Source organism: Cavia porcellus, unplaced genomic scaffold (assembly GCF_034190915.1).
Source record: "Cavia porcellus strain 051 isolate PalLab524CR breed Dunkin Hartley unplaced genomic scaffold, mCavPor4.1 scaffold_7, whole genome shotgun sequence".
In the NCBI taxonomy this organism is placed as follows: Eukaryota; Metazoa; Chordata; class Mammalia; order Rodentia; family Caviidae; genus Cavia; species Cavia porcellus.
The window spans coordinates 71,272,160-71,291,706 of record NW_026947490.1 but is presented as its reverse complement, the minus strand read 5'-3'; the positions used below and the strand labels follow the sequence as shown (position 1 = coordinate 71,291,706).

Below are 19,547 nucleotides of genomic sequence, written 5' to 3'. Positions count from 1 at the left end.
TTGGTGGGCATCGGATAAGCTCACTGGAGATGCACGCTGTTCTCTTGGATCCTGGCTTCTGGTATTATCTGTCAGGCGAGGAAGACTGCTGTCTGTTTGACCTTTAGAGTGATAGAATCATCCATAGAATCATCCACTGACTGAGAGACTTCAGTTGTTTTTTGCAAACAAATTCTTTGCGTGTTGGGGTGTGTGTGTGTGTGTGTGTGTGTGTGTGTGTGTGTGTGTGTGTGTTGTTTCTTTTCAAAGTCTAAAGTGATTCATTACATGAGACTCATAAATTAAAAATGAATACTTATCTATATAGGTTAAAGAATACTGTGTTGCACAGTAATTATGCTTTGTAGTTAAGAAAGATTTATCCTTTCTAGTTAAAAAGTTACTGCTAGATTAAACCATCAATGCATTTTTAGGAAAAAGTTTGTGAAATAAATTTGTGGCGGGAATGCTTTCTCTTCCTTATGTTAATGCCCATGTGTGATCTCACCGTTCATTAGTGAGTAGAATATGCATCAAGTTAGTGGTTGTGGATGTGATTTGAAGACTGCTGCATATTTGATGTCAACAGTGCATAGCCGCAGCCACCGAGAACACAGCACTGCCGCTGCGTGCTGCACATCTCGTCTTCGTGGCCCTGGGCGCATGGCTCTGGGCTTTCTGTCATAGGTTACTCCGTACTGGTCCTTTCTCCCAGTACCGAAATTCCTTTACTTTGGTACTGAGCTCTAGCTCGTACTGCCCCTGAAAGATACTGCTCCAGAAACCTACCTCACCTCCCACCCTGTGTTTGTCAGTCTTCACTTGACAGTGCGACATTTCACCAGTATAAGGACACGCGTGCTGTTATTTCTCTTTCCCTAAAACTGAAGTACAATTCATCTTTACCCAACTTTACCTACAGCTGTTGTCCTATTTGGTTCCAGTTGTAGCCCGATTACACAAAATAGTTGTCTAAGTCTGGATTTTTTTTTTGGTATTTAAAAAATGTCAGTACTGGTGGTTGATACGGAGCTGTGTCCCTAGCCAATTTGCTTGTTTGTCTTACTGGGTCACCAAATTCCCCAGCCTGGGTTTGAATGTGGGATCCTCTTGCCTCAGTCTTGCGGAGTGCTGGGGTTACTGACGTCTTCTATCTGGTATCCACAAAGCCTCTGCTCTTAGTTCTTCACTAGCCTCCCTGTCGCTTGGCAGGGCAAAGCCAGTCTGTCCTGCTGCGGTCCCTGGTGCCCTGTCTGCGTGGCTGTCGGGCTTCCTCCTGTTTCTATTAACTTGGTCTCTTTGTCGAACTTAGCGTGGCTGTGTCGCTGACCCCCAGTTCACGTATGCTCAGCATTCTAGCTGGGTACCTGGGCCCTGCAAGCTCAACTGCCCTGCTTTATGTGGACCTAGAATCTACTGCAGCTGTACTCGGGTTCCTGCAGCCCAGGCTCCCTCCCCTCCTGGCCGGGACATCTGTTATCCACCCGCTGCTGCTTTTGGTCACTCTTGCTCCACACCAAGGCCGGCTGCCCACCCTCTCAGAGCTCACTGGGGGTTCCTTCCAAGTGGCCTCCCTGGTTCCAGGCATGCTGTGACTCCTCAGGTCTGTTCTCAGTGCGAAGCCGGAACAGTCCTTTAAGTCACAGTCTGATCAGAGCATCACTGTAGCTTAGCGCCCTCTAATGTGTCACCGTCTCACTTAGAAAGAAACACTGGAGTTCTGAGAAAGCCTTTGAGGTTGGCGGTCGCTCTGCCTCCCATTTCCTTCTGTCGTCCTTCCCTGTTTCCAGAATGCGCCCTCACAGGATGCTGCTGCCCTGGCCTGACCTGCTCCTGACATCCCCGGGCTGATTTCAAACTCAGAAGCCCTCCCGGAATTCATCCTGCGTACCCATGGTCCTCCTCCTCAGTCCCTGGAACCCAGAATCTCCTTTGTATTCCTTGATTTTCCCCACGTATCGCCTATCAACTTGTAACTTATTACCTAGTTTGCTCCTAACTTTTACATCGTGTCTTCTGCCTGGAGAAACTGTTGGCTGAGAGCAGGGACTGTGACTTCATGTCTGTAAAATTTTAAGCGATGTGTGGTACATGCTAGTTGATCAGCCGGTTATGTTATTAGCTTGTAAAAACTAGTTCTAGCTGGGCGTGGTGGCAACATCTGTGATCTAGAACTTTGGAGGCTGAGTCAGGAGGATCTGCAGTAGTTTAAGCTACATAGTTCAAAGTGAGCCTGCACTACACGGTGAGATCCTGTCTCAAAAGCACAAACAAGCAAACATCAAAATGCTGGTTCTGGCCCTTTGGGGAAGATACCTAGCAGGGGAATAGCTGGGTTCAGTGGAATTTCTAGTTTTAAATTTTGGGGAATCTCCGTAGGTGCCTGCACTAGTTTACAGTCCCCAGGACACTACAGAAGGGACCTTTACTCATATATGCCACTCCACACGAGGCATGGAATGCTTATGCACTGTGAACACGTACTAATGACAACTACAAGCTGAAGGGAATCTAGTCCTGGAAACCTGGCTGTCCCTGGATATGTCTCCCAAGAACAATTACTCCCTCATCTCCGCTATGCAATCTGTAGTTTGGTTCATACATCACTCAAAACCCTACTGAAATGCAGACTTCCTTTAACTCACTGCTGTGAAACTTATTAGTGTCCAAAGCTACACATGCTTGTGATTGAAAAACAGGGGGAATTTTTTTTTAATTTTATTTTAAAGAAAATAAAGACAATGGTACAAAATTTCAAAATAAGACTGCATGAGAGTAACAGTGATTAAGGCATCTTGTATTATTTTCAAAGTACTTGGCGTCTGTTACAAGCTATAGGCATGAAAAACTGATTGGCAATGTAGGCATATATATTTATTTATTTATATGTATATTTCCTTTTCGTTGTTCTCTCCTTTCTCTTACCCCAGTTTCTCTTTCCTTGTGGACAGCTTCGTTCCACTTCATAATATCTGTTTACTGAATCCCATTTACTTTTTTCAGCTTCTTACACTAGGGAGGTGGAACAGTGTTCACACATGTGAGTCTGATTTATTGCACTTATGAGTATGGTCTCAAGTTGCATCCATTCACCTATAAATGTCTCAAGCTTATCCTTCTTTGTAGCTAAGTAGTACTCCTTTGTATAAAAATACATATTTTTTATCCATTCCTAAGTTAATGGACATTTGCACTGCTTCCAGGATTTAGCTGTTACAAATTGTACTGTTATAAACATGGGTGGACATATATCACTATCGTATGATGTTTTCAGTTCTTCTGGAAAATACGCAGAAGGGGAATAGCTGGGTTGAATGGGACCTGCAATCCTAGGATTTTGAGAATCTCCACACTGATTTCCACAGTGGGTGCACCAGTCTACACTCCCACCAGCAGTGGAAAAGTCTTCCTCTTTTTGCCACAGGCCCTCCATCATTTGCTGATTTCTTGCTGATAGCCCTTCTTTGTGGAGTGAGATGGAATCTCATTCTTTTTTTTTTTTTTTTTTTAATTTGCATCTCTTGGATGACCAATGATGTCAAACAGTTTTTCATATATTTATATTCCATTTGTATTTCTTCATCTGAGAACTGTGTATTTATCTCAGATCCTCATTTTTGAACTGGGTCTTTGAATTTGAGGTGTCTGATTTTTTTTTCAATTTTTATATGATAAAAATTCTAGATAAAAGATCTTTCTCTGAGGGACAGCTGGCTAAAATCTCTTCCTATTCCATAGGTTATCTTTTCAGTCTGTTAGTGATTTCTTTTGATTTGCAAAATCTTTTTAATAAAATGAGATCCTAGTTGTTGATGCTTTGAAGTGTTTCCTGTACCATTTGGGTTTTGTTCATGAAGTCTCTGCCTACCCCTATGTCTTCAGATTTTTACCTACTTTCTCTTCTGGTAGATTTAGTGTTTCTGTTTTAGATCTTTGGCCCATTTAGACTTTAGTTTAGTACATGGTGATAGGCATGGGTCTAGTTTAAGTCTTCGGCATGTAGAGAGTTTTTGCCGTACCATTTATTGAAGATGCTATCTTCCTTCCAGTGAATATGTTTGGCCCCTTTGTCAAACATAAGGTGGCTGTGTGTGTTTGTAGTTGTGTCTGCATCTTCTAATCTGTTCCACTGGTAGCTTTGATTTTTTGCCAGTACCATGCTGATTTTATTATAGTGCCTTTGAAGTATAATTTCAATTCAGGGTTTGTGATGCCTCCTGTCCAGGATTGCCTTGGCTATTCTAGGTCTAATCTGTTTCTAGATAAATTTTAAGAATGTTTTCTCCAGTTCTGTGAGGTATGTTAATGGCATTTTGATTGGGATTGCATTACACCCATTTAATAGTTTTGGGAGAATGGTCATTTTCACTATGTTAGTTCTTCCTATCCATGAGCAAGGGATGTCTTTCTATTTTCTGATACACTCTTTGATCTCCTTTTACAAAGTGCTGTGATTTTCAATATATAAATCCTTTACTTCTTTTGTTAGATTGATTCCCAAATATTTCATTAGTTTGGAAGCTATTGTGAAGGGTGTGGCTCCTCTAACTTCTCTCTCATTGAGTTTGTGATCTGTGTACAGGAATGCTATTGACTTTGACTATGTTGACTTTGTATCCAGCTTTGGTACTGAATTTGGTTATCAGATCCAGTCTTTTGGTGGAGTTTTGGGGGTCCTCTCTATCATCATGTCATCTATGAATAATGACATTTGACTTCTTGCTTTCCTATCCTTATTCCTTTTATTTTTTCTTTCTGGTTTGATTGCTCAGGCTAATGTTTCCAGATTATACTGAGTAGCAGAGGTGACAGTGGACATCCTGGTCTTATCAGGAGGAATTTTTAAATTTTCAAAAATTAGGGGCTGGGGATTTAGCTCAGCGGCATTAGCACCTGCCTTGCAAGTGCGTGGTCATGAGTTTGATCCCTGGTATCGATTTAAAAAAAATTCAAAAATTATAGTGAAGTACATGTTTCCATTAGTCCTTGTAAACCTCCCCCTTCACCTCCCTGATCCCATCATCCTCCCCTGTGTCTGCAGCAGGGAATCCTCGATTGTGAATGTTCTTAATCAAATTATAACCTTAATGGCCATTTTTATTTTGGGGAAGAGCGGGAAGTCACACAGTGCCAAATGTGGTGAACGACCTGGATGAGAATTCCCCGTAGCATCTTGTGTTTAGTATCTATTGAAGCTATGACATTTGTTTATCTATTTCTATTAAGTACCTTAATTGTCAAAAATAAGGTGGCTTAGTGTGTCTAGAGTTGTTTCTGCATTTTCTAACCTGTTCTATTGATCCTCGGATCTGTTTTTTGTTTGTTTGTTTTTTGCCAGTACCACACTTTTATCAAGGTAGCTTTGTAGGAGGAGAGGTTCCATTTGAGCCAGCTTTTTCCCCTTTTTAGGTATTTTCCTAAAAGAATTAAAAGCATCATATTACAGCAGTTTAAGAAGTGTATGGAGACCCGTGTTTATAGCAGCAGTTTGTAATAGACAAATCTTAGAAATAAACCAAATGCCCATCAACTAATGAGTGAATAAAGCAGATGTTTTTTTTTTTTAATACAAAGGAGTACTACCCAACCATTAAGAAGAATATATTTGAGACATTTCTAGGTAAATGGATTCACCTTGAGATCATACTCTTAAGTGAAATAAATTGGACACATTAGTATAAATACCATATTGTTTCTCCGGTGTAAGAGACAGAAAGCATAAATTAGAGCCAAAATGTTTAATATGTATTATGAAATAGGAAGAAAATGCTTAGTTGGGAAACTAGGAAGGGGAAATGTGGAAAAGAAGGAAGGAGGGAAAAGAATTTAAAAAGAAGCATAAAAAATAGAAACAAAGCTTTTGCAAATAGGGAGGGCGACGAAGGGTTAAACCAAGAGGAGGAAATTGGAGGAAAAACCAAGATATATCATGTACACATACAAATTCCCTGTGATGAATGTGATCAATGAGTGTACCTAAAATGTACCAATAAAGTACCCTAATTGCTTCTTATTCTTATCTCTAACAGGTCATTGCGTTAGTTATGGATATATTTACAGACGTGGACATTTTCAAAGAAATAGTGGAGGCGTCAACTCGAGGCGTATCTGTGTACATTTTACTTGATGAGTTCAACTTTAATCACTTTTTCAGTATGACTGAAAAACAGGGCTGTCAGATTCAACGTCTTCGGGTAATATTTCTCTTTCTTTCTCACGTACTTCTGTGCATCATTTTCATCTTAAGTTTCTGCCATGTTAAGATTCTTCCAAAAGTAGAAACGAAAGTATGTCTGTGTACAGTGAGTTAATGATTTATCACCAAAGGTTCCTGAAAATACACACCTTCGTATGTGCTTTTCAGAGTTAATCTTGCTGTGAGGGCCACCAGCACCCTCGCGACTCTGTGACTCAGCAGGTGTCCTGCGCAGAAGCATCGGCCTGCAGTTCTATTTCCCTTTTGAAAAGAAGAACAGACTTTAATTTTAGCTATTTCGTTATCATGTACTAAGAGCTATGAAGATTTCTCATAGTAGGATCCAAAGATCCAAGATATTTATGAAACATCTTGTGTCAGCATGAAGTATTATCTCCTGCTTTCCACTATGTTAAAATGTATTATTTAGATGATTATATTTCTTTAGTATTGAGTTTCAAAGATAAGTTTTGAAATTGTTTTCCATGAATTTTATGTGTTTTAAAAGTTAATTTCAGGTTAATATTTTTGATAGTAAGTGTTTATATTGATATGCTTTTTACTTTTCAAAATGTCTCCTTTGCCATTATTCTTTAATCGCCATAATTTTTCCTTTCTATGTACATATAATTTTAGAACATTCGAGTTCGGACTGTGAGAGGCCAAGATTATCTTTCAAAACTGGGAATAAAATTCCATGGAAAAATGGAGCAGAAATTTTTGTTAGTTGACTGTCAGAAAGTCATATACGGTTCTTACAGGTAAGAACATTGCGTTTGTGTTTAGCATTATCAGCCACTTAAATAATTTATTAGTTTCGGGTTTTAATACAATTGGCTTAGAGCTGTCTTGAAAATAAGGAAGGAACTCTTGCATGAAGCTGGGAGGCCTGGGCTTTAGGCTCTGCCTCTGAAGAACAACATTAATACTCTGGGCAAATCACATCACTTCCCAAGCTCTGAGTTCTTCACCCAGAACACAAGGGCTGACTCAGAGCTAAAGCACCCCTGGCTCTACAGTGCCGTAAGTGAGGTTTTCTCTGTGCAAATGCTGCCTAGTGTGGCTGTAATAACAGTGAGCTCATAAAAATCAAAGCCGTCTTCTTCTTTGAAGAGCTTATCAAATGGGTTTTTCTCATTTCGTGTCTCAGTTACTTTTCTTTCATTACTGAGACAGACTACCTGACCCCCAAAATGAAGGAAGGAAAGGTTTATGTAGCTTACAGTTTTTGAAAGTGTCAGTCCATGTTCATCTGTCTCCAAGGCAGGGTGGTACAGCTTAAGGGGCAGCTGTTCAGGGTGGGCACAGATGACAAGAGCAAAAAGGGAAAGCACCCCTTCTTCCCTCCCGTATATGTATGCCGGCTCTGTCCCTGGGCAGGGGCAGCACCCACACCTCCAATCCCAGTGTTAGACAACAAACCAATCACAGATGCTACATTCAGCCACCTTCATGACTGCATGAGGCTTTAGGGGGACATTTAAACAGGCCACAAGGTTTTATTACTCAGAACTGAATCAAACCAAAGACTGCAGTGCAGTCCAGGTGAGTGTGGTCCAGCGTGTGGATACTGCCCGGTCATCCCTCGTAAGTCCCTAGACTCCGTCCTGAGTGATCCACAGAGGAAGGCTGCATAAACACATAGGTGAAGACATCAGCCAGCACTGACTGCTCAGTCACCGGTGCTGCACCTTCTTAAAGGTACAAAAAGTCTCGGGGAGGGACGCTGGATGTGACGGGATGGTGGGAGGTGACCCTTCTATCTCCTGAATAGATAGCTTCAGTCCATGAGGAGAAGAGCCCCATATTGAAGGCACAGCCTTGAGCAAGTTCCTTAATCCAGTTGTTTTGTCTTCCTCAGCTGTAAAATGAGAAAAATCATAGAACGTACCTGTCACCATTATTGTGAGGAGTAAACAGGTGAACACATCCCAAACTCCGAGCATTGCTAGGATTTGTGAGGCAGGGCTTCTCCTCATGGTCCCTTTAAGCTCAGGAACCTTTTATTTTTTAAAAACTGGTTAGTATTCCAGGTGGAGCCTTGTTAAGAGGAGAACTTGCAGCTAGTGCTTACAATTAGTGAGTCCTTTTAATGTCTTAGATATGAGTCTATATTTGTTCTAATTCTAGTTTTAGAGAATTTGTCATTGAAAATGTAATTAAAATTGAGTTTATTTGACATAGAATGGTGTTTCTTATTAAGCCCATCATAATCAATGATTTCTATTTGTATTACTTAACTTGCCTCTTAAGATATTTTCATAGTATTCACCTCAAATTAGTTTTGCCACTAGTAGGTATTAATCAGTGCTAAGTATGTCATGACTGTTGCTGAGCAACTTCAGATTGACAGGGACAAAAAAAAAAATTTGTGTCTTTCCTTTCTATCTCTATTGCACAGTTCACTGTAACTCCTCTTTTCCCAGCTCTGTTCTTTGTTATTTCAAGTTCATTTTGAAATAGTTTCAGGTTTTAATACAATTGGCTTAGAGCTGTCTTGAAAATAAAGAAGGAACTCTTGCATGAAGACATGAATTCAGACATTTATTAGATGTTTCAGTGCAGACCATCTCCCAGAGGCTCAGGTGTTCTGAAACAGTGCTTTGGGCAGCGACTGGGCTTGTGCATTGGGCTCATGGACGGGGGAGTCCATCAGAGCTGGGCAGCTGAGTGCTCTTGGCAGTTGGGGACTGGGTAGAAGAGGCAGACACTGGGCTGGGGTGTGATCTGAGGGCTCTCGTTCAGTTCTGGCCCCTCCTTCTGAGATTGGAGCAGAACCTCTACTCAGATCCCTTGTATTCTGTAGGCACCTAAAACTGGCACCACGTGGATGCTGCTGAGGTCTGCTGCCAGTTGGAGCAGTAGCCAAGCTTCCCTCTCTCTTGGCTCTAGGGGTGGAGTGCCTGGATCACTGGGCTCTCTGAACCTGATTGAGAAGCAGATTCTCTGTGCTGTCTCCATTCTGGAACCTGGTGTGGCCGCCACCACCATTTTGGATCATGGTGCTCTGAAGCTTTCCCCTCTAAGCAGAGTCTTCCACTTTTGCAGTTTGGAGGCTGCAAAGGTTAAACACTGGCTGCTTTTTATGATGCCTTCAGGCCATCTTTTCTATTCGTATTTCTTCACAGCAATTGAGATCTCAGCTCTATCTTTGTAGTCCACAGCTTTATTGGAGCTTCCTTTCTGGCCAAACTCACAACAGTTTAAATCACCCTGCTGGGCTCTTTACTCTTGATTTGCAACATAAATCTGGCTAAAAGCCCTCAACTATAGCCATGCCACAATCTCAACATTCAACTGCCTTGAAATTTCTTCTGCCAGATTAATCAATCTGCTGCCCTTAATCTGAGTCTCAGGCAAAGTCTCTGGACATGAGCAGAATGCAGACAAACTTTCTGCCAAGCCATAACTCACATTGTGTGAAGTCTAACAACCAATTCAGTCCTTCTTCCCAGCAGAATCTTCCTGGACCTGGTCTTTACAGGCAGGCTTTCTATCAGTCTTTTGGTCTCCTGAGCTCTGACCCAGAATCTCTCCTAACCTGTTCCAGCTCCATGCATTCAGGTGACAGCTCTGAACCTTTCTAAACTCTTCCCACAACCCATTTCCAAAGGCTCTTGAATCCCATGGTCAGGAACAGTCACAGCAAAGAACCCAGTCCTCTGGTACCAAATTCTGTCTTAGTTACTTTTCTTTTGTTGTTGGGACAAAATACCTGATGCCCAAAATTAGGGAAGGGAAAGTTTATTCAGCTCACTCTTGTGAAGGTTTCAGTCCATAATCAGCTGGCTTCAAGGCAGGGTGGCATAGCACTGAGGCAACAGTTCAAAGCAGCAGCCAGAGCAAAAGGAGAGCAAACAAACTTCTTCTCCTGGCTAATATTGTACACAGGCAACACCCCCCCTCGCTCACATCCCCCAACTTCAGGGTGGGTGCAGCACTCACAAAATCTCCTTGCTCTCCTTTATGCAGTATAAGCATATCTACAAAGTAAGAACCCTGGTTCCCTGCTGAGTCTCTCAGTTAAACTTCTGAACTTTCCAAGTTGACACAGTGTATCAACCATGACAAACAGTTTTGTCAAGTACATACAATAGGAGTTTTACCATAATATGATACTAACACTGAAGAGATGAGACTCTTGCATACTGGCTAACTAGTGTGTATAAAAGTTTTATTTGATATCCTCATTTGATATTGTTTGTGAAAATCTGGAGCATCATCAAGCTTTTCCCACAGATTGAACTGAGAAAATTGTAAAGGTTTTACATTTGTATCTCTATAAAAGTTGTTTTCGAAAGACTCTTTTTAAGTTAAGGTCAGATAGGCAGGTTGTCACATTTGAGACTGGTGCGGTAACCCATTTCAGGTCTCTGCTTGCACCCCTCAGGTTTGCTTCTTAAAATCTGATCGCCAGGCAGAGGTTTTAAGGCCACTGTTTTAGTATGTGAGTTCAAAACCACACTACAGCTTTATGACTAATATGACAGAGTGGTTTTTTGGGGAGGTGTGAATATTTTTCTCACTAGATATATTTACATATAAAGAAATTAAACATCACTGAACGATTTGCAATATAAAACAATAGTTTTTCTGCTGTGTCTATAGCCTTTCTTGGTCCTGACATCTAGATGCAATTATTCAATTCCTTTTTTTTTTTTTTTCCACAATGAAATCTCCTATTGCTGCACAGACTGTTCTCAAACTCACAATCCTCCTGCCTCAGCCTCCGAGTAGCTGGAATTACAGGTGTTCATCGTTACGTGTGTGGCTCCTATGCACTTGTTTTTAGCCAGTTGTTTTTCTGATCTTTATTTTATTGTCTTACATGAACTGATTATGCTGCTCTTCTCAATTTATTAATTACAGTTATTATTGTGTCTTGGCTTTTCATAATGGTAATTGAGGAATTATATTTTCTACTCATCTACTTTCCTTTCATATCATTCAGCTTCCAACATAGTTGTATCTCAATTTTGCACTTAATTAGAAATTCAAGTATATTTTAATTGTCAGCATTGATCATGTATAAGGCTTGGAGTGATTTGTGACATTTCAATCTCATAACAAATTTAATAGCTAGTTTGTTATCATGCTTCCTGTTTTTTATTAACTGCTTTATTTCTGGTTGATAACACTAATTTTGTAGCATATGAGTAACTTTTCCAAATGCTCAGTTACTGCAAACATCCTGTAATGTCCAGTCTAAACTAAGCTGCAGTCACAGCTAGATTTCTAGTATATCCCATATTCCTGATTTTTAAAATCTCATTTTCTTGTTTTTGTTTGCATATTTTCTTTCTTTCCCCCAACTATATAAAAGTACATTCTCAGACCAAAATTTATAATTCTACATATATAGCTTAACTTGAAATCATTGAAGCCAAATCATTTTTCCTCCAGATTTGGAAGATTTTGCCTTCCAGTTAAAGTTGCGCAGAAAAGTATCAATAATTATTATTGCCAATCTTTTCGTATAACTCTTTGTTTCTTGGTTTCTTGAACCTCACTTTTTTCCTATTAGCGGTCTCTCTTTTGTTTGTTTATTGGGTTATTTATTTGCAGTCTTTCTGCTGTTTTCAGTATACTTTCCTAGAGCTCTCTCAGCGGTGCTCTGTCTCAATCTGTAGTTGTTTTGTGTTTCCATTTCTATGTGTTTCACATGTGCTTTCTAACTTCCTGGTGACTTCCTCTTTGACCCATTGGTTGTTTAAAACTTGTTATTGAGTTGTTAATACAAGTATATGTGAGTTTTTCAGTTTTCTTTGCACACTTATAATTCAGAAAGACAATCTGCATGATTTCAGTCTTCTCCGCACCGTCCTGCATCTCCCTTCCCCTACCCTTTCCCTAGTCTGACACTGTGCTGGAAACTGTGCAGGTGAGGGGCTTCCCCCTGGTGGAAATTTTCTGCAGGGTTCAGGACCCTGCAGGGCACCACATGGGGGTGAATCTTGGTAGCTCAGGTCTCTTCCTTTTCTCAGAAACCACTGATTGCACCATGGGGGGATGGAAGGTGTTGTTCTCAGGACCTCATCTAATCCTGATTACCTCCCAAAGGCCCTGCACAGAGGATTTGGGGGTTCGGTTTTCCACACTTGAATGCTGGAGGACATATTCAGGGACTGACAGAGGGAAGGGAGGTATTTTAGAGAGAACAGAGACTGCAAAGGCCCTGGGGGACAGGCAGGCCAGTGCCACAGGAGAGCCTCGGCAAGGGGAGTGCTTGCCTACTGTCCCCCCGATTGGGCAGGGGAGCCACTGTGTTAGGCCGGGTAAGGAGCTCGAGTTCTATTTTAAATAAAAGGGAAAATTCTATGTAGTGGCATGAATTGATTTACATTTGGAAAAGATCACTTCTGTTGTTCTGTTAAGTGAAAAATCAGCAATAAACAGGGCCGGGGGTCGCTGCAGCTTCTGCCTCAGATTAGCAGCGGGGTGGAAGTTTGCTAGGGGTTTGCGGGTCAGGCAGCGGGTCCTGCTGCTTCCCACTGGTTTAGGGAAAGTGAGGGTTGAGAAGCCACACTTTGTTTTTGTGTGTGTCACTTAGGAAGATGGTTGAGCCACCTACTTAAGTAAATAAAACAAGGGAGGAAGTGGGAGGGGATGAGGAGTGCAGCCTTTGTGGGTGGGAGGTCTAGTGATACAGTGGGTGTCTTGTCCGGTGGTTCCAAGGTCACCCTGTCACACTCAAGCAACGAAGTTGGAAAAACTCTGCTCAGCATTTAGGACTTTGCTGCGTGTTCCAACCAAACTGAGCTGAAAAACCTGACTTCAAAACCCCGAGAGAGGGAATCAAGGGTGGCGTCTCCTTGCAGCCCTGAGGCCTGCAGTTTTACAGTTTCCCTGACAGCAGTGCTGGGCCTCACCGTAACCCTGGTCATCCTGCTTTCCGGGTGGCTCCAAAGGTAGTCATACCAGAGTAAAGCTCGGAGGAAAACTATGAGAACCACAGGAGAGTGAAAGAAGGAAATCATTGCAGAAATTCACAAGATGAATTTCTCTGTGTAATTTGGGGGCCTCAAATTCCTTGGTGTTCTATTATTTTTTATGGGAAAAATACTTTCAGTTCTTGAATTTTTGGGTGTTTGGACACAAATTTGGAACACATTATATTTGACAACCAATGTTTCAGAGTATTAGGTTATGAGAGGCATTAAAATTACAAGTAGAGATAGACATTAACCCTGAGAGGTGTGAAAGGTCACAGATGACAACACAGATACCATGCTGACAGTTCCTGGAGCATAACAAACCACTCAGGATGACATCCTGATGCCTGTCTCACATCTCCAGAGCCTCAGATCTGCCTGTGGAACATATTACATTGAATGTCTTCTTGTCACCTGAAATTTTATTGCGATGTTTGGATTTATCAAAGCAGGTAACTTTTTTCCCCAGTTGCCACACAGTCATCTGTATCCTTACTGTCTCAGTCTCCTAAGGTTACTACCCGGGATTATTTTTATTTCATAACATGGTTTTATTTCCTATGGTTATAAGAATTGTAATAACAATTCTTTTTCTTCTTTCAAAAAATTCTTTGTCATTCAAGTTTATAAAACTAAAATTTACTATTAGAAAAAAAGGAATTCTTCTCACATCCCTTTCTACTATAATGTATTCAAATTTGGGGAAAAACCCTAGGCAATCAAACTTTCTGCTTTGATTTCAAGGTTTCTCCTTCTAGTTCACAAAACCTTGCCTAGTATTTACTTCGGCTAACACAGTCTATTCCGTGTGTTTCACCAGAGCGTAATTCTCAAGGCTTCCTTTGCTTTGTGTGTTTCTTTTTCCATACCGTGGTCTTTCCATGTCTTTCCTGTTGGAGCTATCCAGTGTCTAGCCACAGTCATAATTTTGTCAAGCTCCCACTTTCTCTTGGGATTCCCACATACTTGCACAATGAGTGTTTATTCAGTTACTTGATGTTCTAACATTTTATATGTGTATCTTTGCCTAGGCTGAAGTTTTTTAGTCTTCAGCCATACTCACGCCGTTTCCTGTTTGCCTCCTCTAAAGAGCCCTTGTGAACACTTCCCTTGGGCTGAGCTTTCCCGAAGCAGATCATACTTTGGGCATTGCCAGAATAAGAAGAGTCTTAAGCTGTATGTTTCAGTTTGTAACACTCTTGGTATCTCGAATGGTTACTCTGTACATTTAAAAATCTTTACCTTTGCTTGTGTTCCCACTTCCCCTGCATAAACAGTGAGCTCCTTGGCTATACAGCATCTCTCTCATTTTCCTCTTACATTAACTCTCATTGCATCATATGTGCTGCTTGATGAATACCGTTTTTGAAGGGCATTCTTTCTAGCTCATTGTTCCTTTCGAATCCACCATATAGGTTTTTCAAAATTATACTTGGAACTATATATGAAGCTGCAAGGTGACTGTCAACACCAAACTTTTGGGAAGGACTTGAAAGTTCCACAAAGTACTGTGAACTCATTACAAACTTTAATTTCCAGAAATTATGTTTGTTGAAAGATCCTGCTTGGCATTTTGAGCAGGTTTATGAGACTCCAGTGAGCAGCCCTGAGTTCACTGAGTACAGTGAAGTCTTCCAGAAGTGATGGGGCGGCTCCTGTGGCTTCTGTTTACAGCTGTCTGGAGCCTAAGTGATGCTCACTGTGTAGACCTTGGAGATAACAAGAGTCTGAGGCACCGAGACTCTTAAAATGCATGTATTCGCACACATCTGCCTGGCATTGTTGCAAGTTGGAACTCTGGGTGATTGTGCCCCTCATGCTATCCATGCCCTTCTTTACTGTATGGAGAAAGAGAAGCCCACATTTATGTGGCTGTAGCTCTCCAGAAGCCAGACTTCCAACTCTTCCTCAAATGCTGACTTTTCTGCACAATGCCAGGAGCAGATATGTGAAACACAGTGTCACTGTTAGGATTTTGACTCTGTCCACTTTTATTAGGGGCAGATGTAAAATGCATAGCCCCCGTTTCTTTGAGCTTCTAAAGAGTGGTGTAAGAAATTGAGGGGCCGATAGCCAGAAGTTTGGTTGCCTTGTCACTTAATTCATGAACATGGGGATACAAAGGCACACAAATTATGGACTTGTGATTGTTAGAAGTACTCTAAATTATCATAGGCAGGAACACAAATTTCTCATTATTAAATGAGCCGTTTTTAGGAGGATCGTTTGTGATCAGTCTTTCAACTTGGCAAAAGTGAAATTTTCTCTTTTTTCTTTCAGCTACATGTGGTCCTTTGAGAAAGCTCACCTCAGCATGGTTCAGGTAATCACGGGCCAGCTTGTCGAGTCCTTTGATGAGGAATTCAGAACTCTCTACGCCAGGTCCTGTGTTCCCAGCCCATTTGCCCAGGAGGAGCTGTCGAGGTCCAGGCAAGGCAGTGTGCCCTGGGAGAACGGCATGTGTCAGCGCTCGGTTTCTTCCTTAGCTTCCATTTCCAGCCAGAGAAACTTTTTTGGAAGACAAGACAAAATTCATAACCTGGATTCTAGTTACTACAAAGGCAGGGGGATCTATGCCCTCAATGAGTATGACAAGTATAGCATCAGAAATCACGGATACAAACCTCATTTCGTGCCAAACTTTAATGCTCCAAGTACAGTGCGTCAGTTGCAACCAAGTCAGAAAAATGAAAACTGGAAAAGGCATAGTTACGCTGGGGAGCAGCCGGAAACAACACCCTACCTGCTGCTTAACCGGGCTCTGAATCGAGCCAATAACCTACCTGGGAGCTGGAAAAGGCCGTCAGATAGCCTCAGTGTAGCGTCTTCCTCGCGAGGGGGCTATGCAGGCCTCTACAACACGCCTGCCCAGAGCTTTGCAGACCGGCTCGCCCAGAGGAAGACAGTCAATCTCCCCGAAAGGAATTCTAACGTGCGCAGGTCTTTCAATGGGACAGACAATCACATTCGCTGTTTGCAGCAACGAATGCCAACCCTGGAGCACACCACCAAGTCATTCCTGCGCAGCTGGAGGATTGAGTCCTACTTAAATGATAAGTCAGAAGCTGTGCTGGATTCAAATGGTTCGGCCTTAGGCGAGCGCTGCGAAGGCTGTGAGGGTCCTGAGAACCTGAAAACCAGCACCCCTTACACGCATTCTCGCCTTCGTTCCTCTTTTGCATTTAAGCCAACTTTACCTGAGCAGCAAGAAGTTAACAGCTGTACGACGGACTCTTCAAATTCAACCATCATTGGTTCCCAGGGAAGTGACACACCTAAGAAGGTCCCAGACACCCCTAAGGATGCACAGCGTTTGACACAGAAACCTCAGCCCGAATCAGGTCCCAAGACCCTGACACAGTCAGAGGCACCAAAACCCCTCATGCTGCCAGTTCCTGAACACCAGTCAGTAGTTTTAAACCAAGCAGCAAAGAGCCACACAGAAGCAAACCACTATATGCATGCAGGCTTGAGTGTCGATAAGCAGACAGAAAAACTCAAGAGTCAACAACAGGAAAATCTGCTTAAAAGACGAAGTTTTCCATCCTTTGACCACTCAAAATCCAATTTAGGTCATGGAAACAGTAAGAATTATGTATATAGTACACTCACAAGGAATCAAGTTAGACAACCAGAAAAACCCAAAGAGGATTTGCTGAAAAGCTCTAAAAGTATGCACAATGTGGCCCAAAACCTAGTAGAGGAGGAGGCGGCCAGGAGGGTCCCCGCTGGCAGCACCGCTACCAAGTCCGTTTCCATTGCTGCTTTACTTGATGTGAATAAAGAGGACCCTAATAAGGAACTCACTTCAAAGAAAGACGTCAAGGGATCTCCGAGTTTTTTGAAAAAGGGATCTCAGAAGTTAAGGTCCTTACTTAGCCTTACCCCAGAAAAGAAAGAAAATCTATCCAAAAATAAAACATCTGCATTCTACAGAATGTGCAGTAGCTCCGACACATTAGCGTCCGAGGGTGGAGAGAATCAAAAACCAAAGAAATCAGAACGCAAAGCTGATTTGTCTCCCAGAAGGAAGCATTCTTCTTCATCAAACTCGCAAGGCAGCCTCCACAAGAGTAAGGAAGATGTAACGACAGTCTGCCCATCTCAGGACATCACTTCTCCATCAGATGAAGGCAATAGAATAATACCTTCTCCAAGTCCAACTGGGAGAAAGTTCTTGGAGAAGGAAGCCGATGCCTCCACCCCACGATTTAACACTGAGCAGATCCAGTACCGGGATTCAAGGGAAAATCGTGGGGTTGTCGCTCCTGAAAGAAGATTAACCTCTTCCCCAAGGCCGAAGCCCAGCGAGCTGCTGAGGTCTCACTCCACAAACCAGCGTGTTTATAGTCGTTTTGAGCCATTTTGTAAGATCGAGAGCGCCTTTCAGCCAGCAGGCAATGTTCCAAACGCCAGTCTAAACCACCCAGAAAGAAAATGCACATCTATAGGCAACAGTTACGGCAGGTCCAGCCCAATGCTTAATTACAATGCTGGTGTTTATCAGGCATATCAACCCAACGAAAACAAGTTTCGAGGGTTTATGCAAAAGTTTGGGAACTTCATACACAAAAACAAATGAAATACTACGATCTCAGTTAGCCATGTGACTACTGATGTTTGCCCAGGGAATGCTGCAGAAAGTTTTGTACTGTGCCAGCAGACTTCTTAGGTACAGACTGTGGAACAATGTTCATGTTCTCCAGTGCATAGTGTAGTGTACAGCAAAGTGACCATTTCACGTGCTAAAATTAGTTACACTTAATTTCTCAGAGATGGACTTTCCTTGTAAACTTTTTAAGTGGTAATGGTAAAAAGGAAAAAAAAAAGATGTGGTTAAACTATTTTCTTCATACTGAGACTTAAGTGTTTAATTAGAAACTCTAGTGAAAATATAGTGTATGGATTTTAACCATTCATTCCAAAGTCCTTCCTCTTAAAAAAGTGTCATATTTCTGAAGTGATGCTTTATAATACATGTTTGTGGTGTTTTCATAATTTTCAAAAAATATAAGAAACAGGACAAAGCTTTTTAAATTTTTAACTAATTTTAAATTCTACAGGATAACTTGTTATATTTTTAATATTTTATGAATGTTTTCTATGGAGCATTTTGTACCTGTGTGGGCAAGAAGGGTATCATTGAAACTTTAGCTCAACACTCCAGCAAAGTGAAACAGTGTCATCCCCACCTCCCCACACCCTGTCCCCACAGTGACAGGCACAGAGCGCTCTTCAGATCCTTGCAAAGCGTCTCAGGCAGCGCCTCTCTCCTGACTGGGCCCAGAAGCCCACCTGTGCTCTCCCAGCAGCTGTCCATCTTCTGCAATTATTTGCTTCTTCAAATTGACAAGAAGCAGAAATTTGGAACACATGGGTTATTTTTAGCCTTTGTATCTAATATATCAAAACCTGCAAGAGATATAAGTTTCTGTCTAAATTTTTATTGTAAATTAACATACTGAGATGTTTTACTTGCAAAATGGTTTGTTCTTTTTCAATTTGAGCCAAAGAGTGTGTCAAAGCCTAGGGTGATAAAGAATGAGCAGAGAATGCTCCCACACTTAATATAACCTGGTCATTTTTCAGCTGCCTGGATCTTAATTTGTTGATGACATTCAAATTAGAAGATACTCTAATTTGAAGATACTTTGCCTTACTCACAGAAATGAAATAAAAATTTTATATACATTACAGAGACTTTAACTTTGCTTTGATTCATGCACAAATTAAGCAATTCAAGGAGCAAAGGGTCCCGTGAGAAGTACCAAGTGCTTTTACAACACTTTAAATACATCATTTAATGTCTTTCAGTTGCTTTGAGTGGCAGTAAATTGTAAAAATGCAAGATGCAGTCCAGTAGTAATAGCTATGTTATTAAAATAATTAAAATAATGGCATTACAGTATCTGTACCATTAAAATAATTTCCTGTAGTACTAAAACACCATGAAAAGAAGCAGGAGAGAAGAAAGTGTGATAGTGGGAAAAAGCAGCTTAATATTTATTGAGCATTTAACTAATAGGCAATGTCATGAACCAGGAACTGAAGTTGCCAAAAGGAAGTTTTATGGGTAACATTGTCCTCATTTTTATGGATGAAGCTTCAAGACTCAGGTAGACAGTGTGCCCACTGCATAACTAATGTCATGGCTCTAGATTGCTGTAATCTCCTGTCATAGTCTCCCAGAGGGCGCCCACCCTGCCCATAGTGCTAGGATTAAAGGGCAATCACGCTGTGCATCCTGACTCAAGAGCAATCAGTGAGGAAAGCTTTAATTGAATTCCACCAGACAGCAGGGACACTCCAGATTCAATTAGTCGGTGGATGAGGTCGGGAGGTAAGTTGAGATTGCATTCTGGGTAGAACAGGACAGTTTTAATTGTTGGGCATCCCTGTGGGTTCTTCTGATTGACCTGTAGAAATGAGAGGTAGGGGAA

At 41.6% G+C, this 19,547-nt stretch overlaps 1 protein-coding gene across 1 annotated transcript in view; it reads left to right on the top strand.

The window, feature by feature from the left end:
* Fam83b (family with sequence similarity 83 member B) overlaps nucleotides 1-18,801 on the top strand; it is a 73,272-nt gene extending 54,471 nt beyond the window's left edge. Inside the window, exons 3-5 of the mRNA XM_003462299.4 lie at nucleotides 6,009-6,173; nucleotides 6,812-6,936; nucleotides 15,388-18,801. Coding sequence (XP_003462347.1) covers nucleotides 6,009-6,173; nucleotides 6,812-6,936; nucleotides 15,388-17,689 — 2,592 coding nt within the window. The 3' untranslated portion in view covers nucleotides 17,690-18,801. The remainder of the gene's footprint in view (nucleotides 1-6,008; nucleotides 6,174-6,811; nucleotides 6,937-15,387) is intronic.
* Nucleotides 18,802-19,547: the final 746 nt, after the last annotated feature.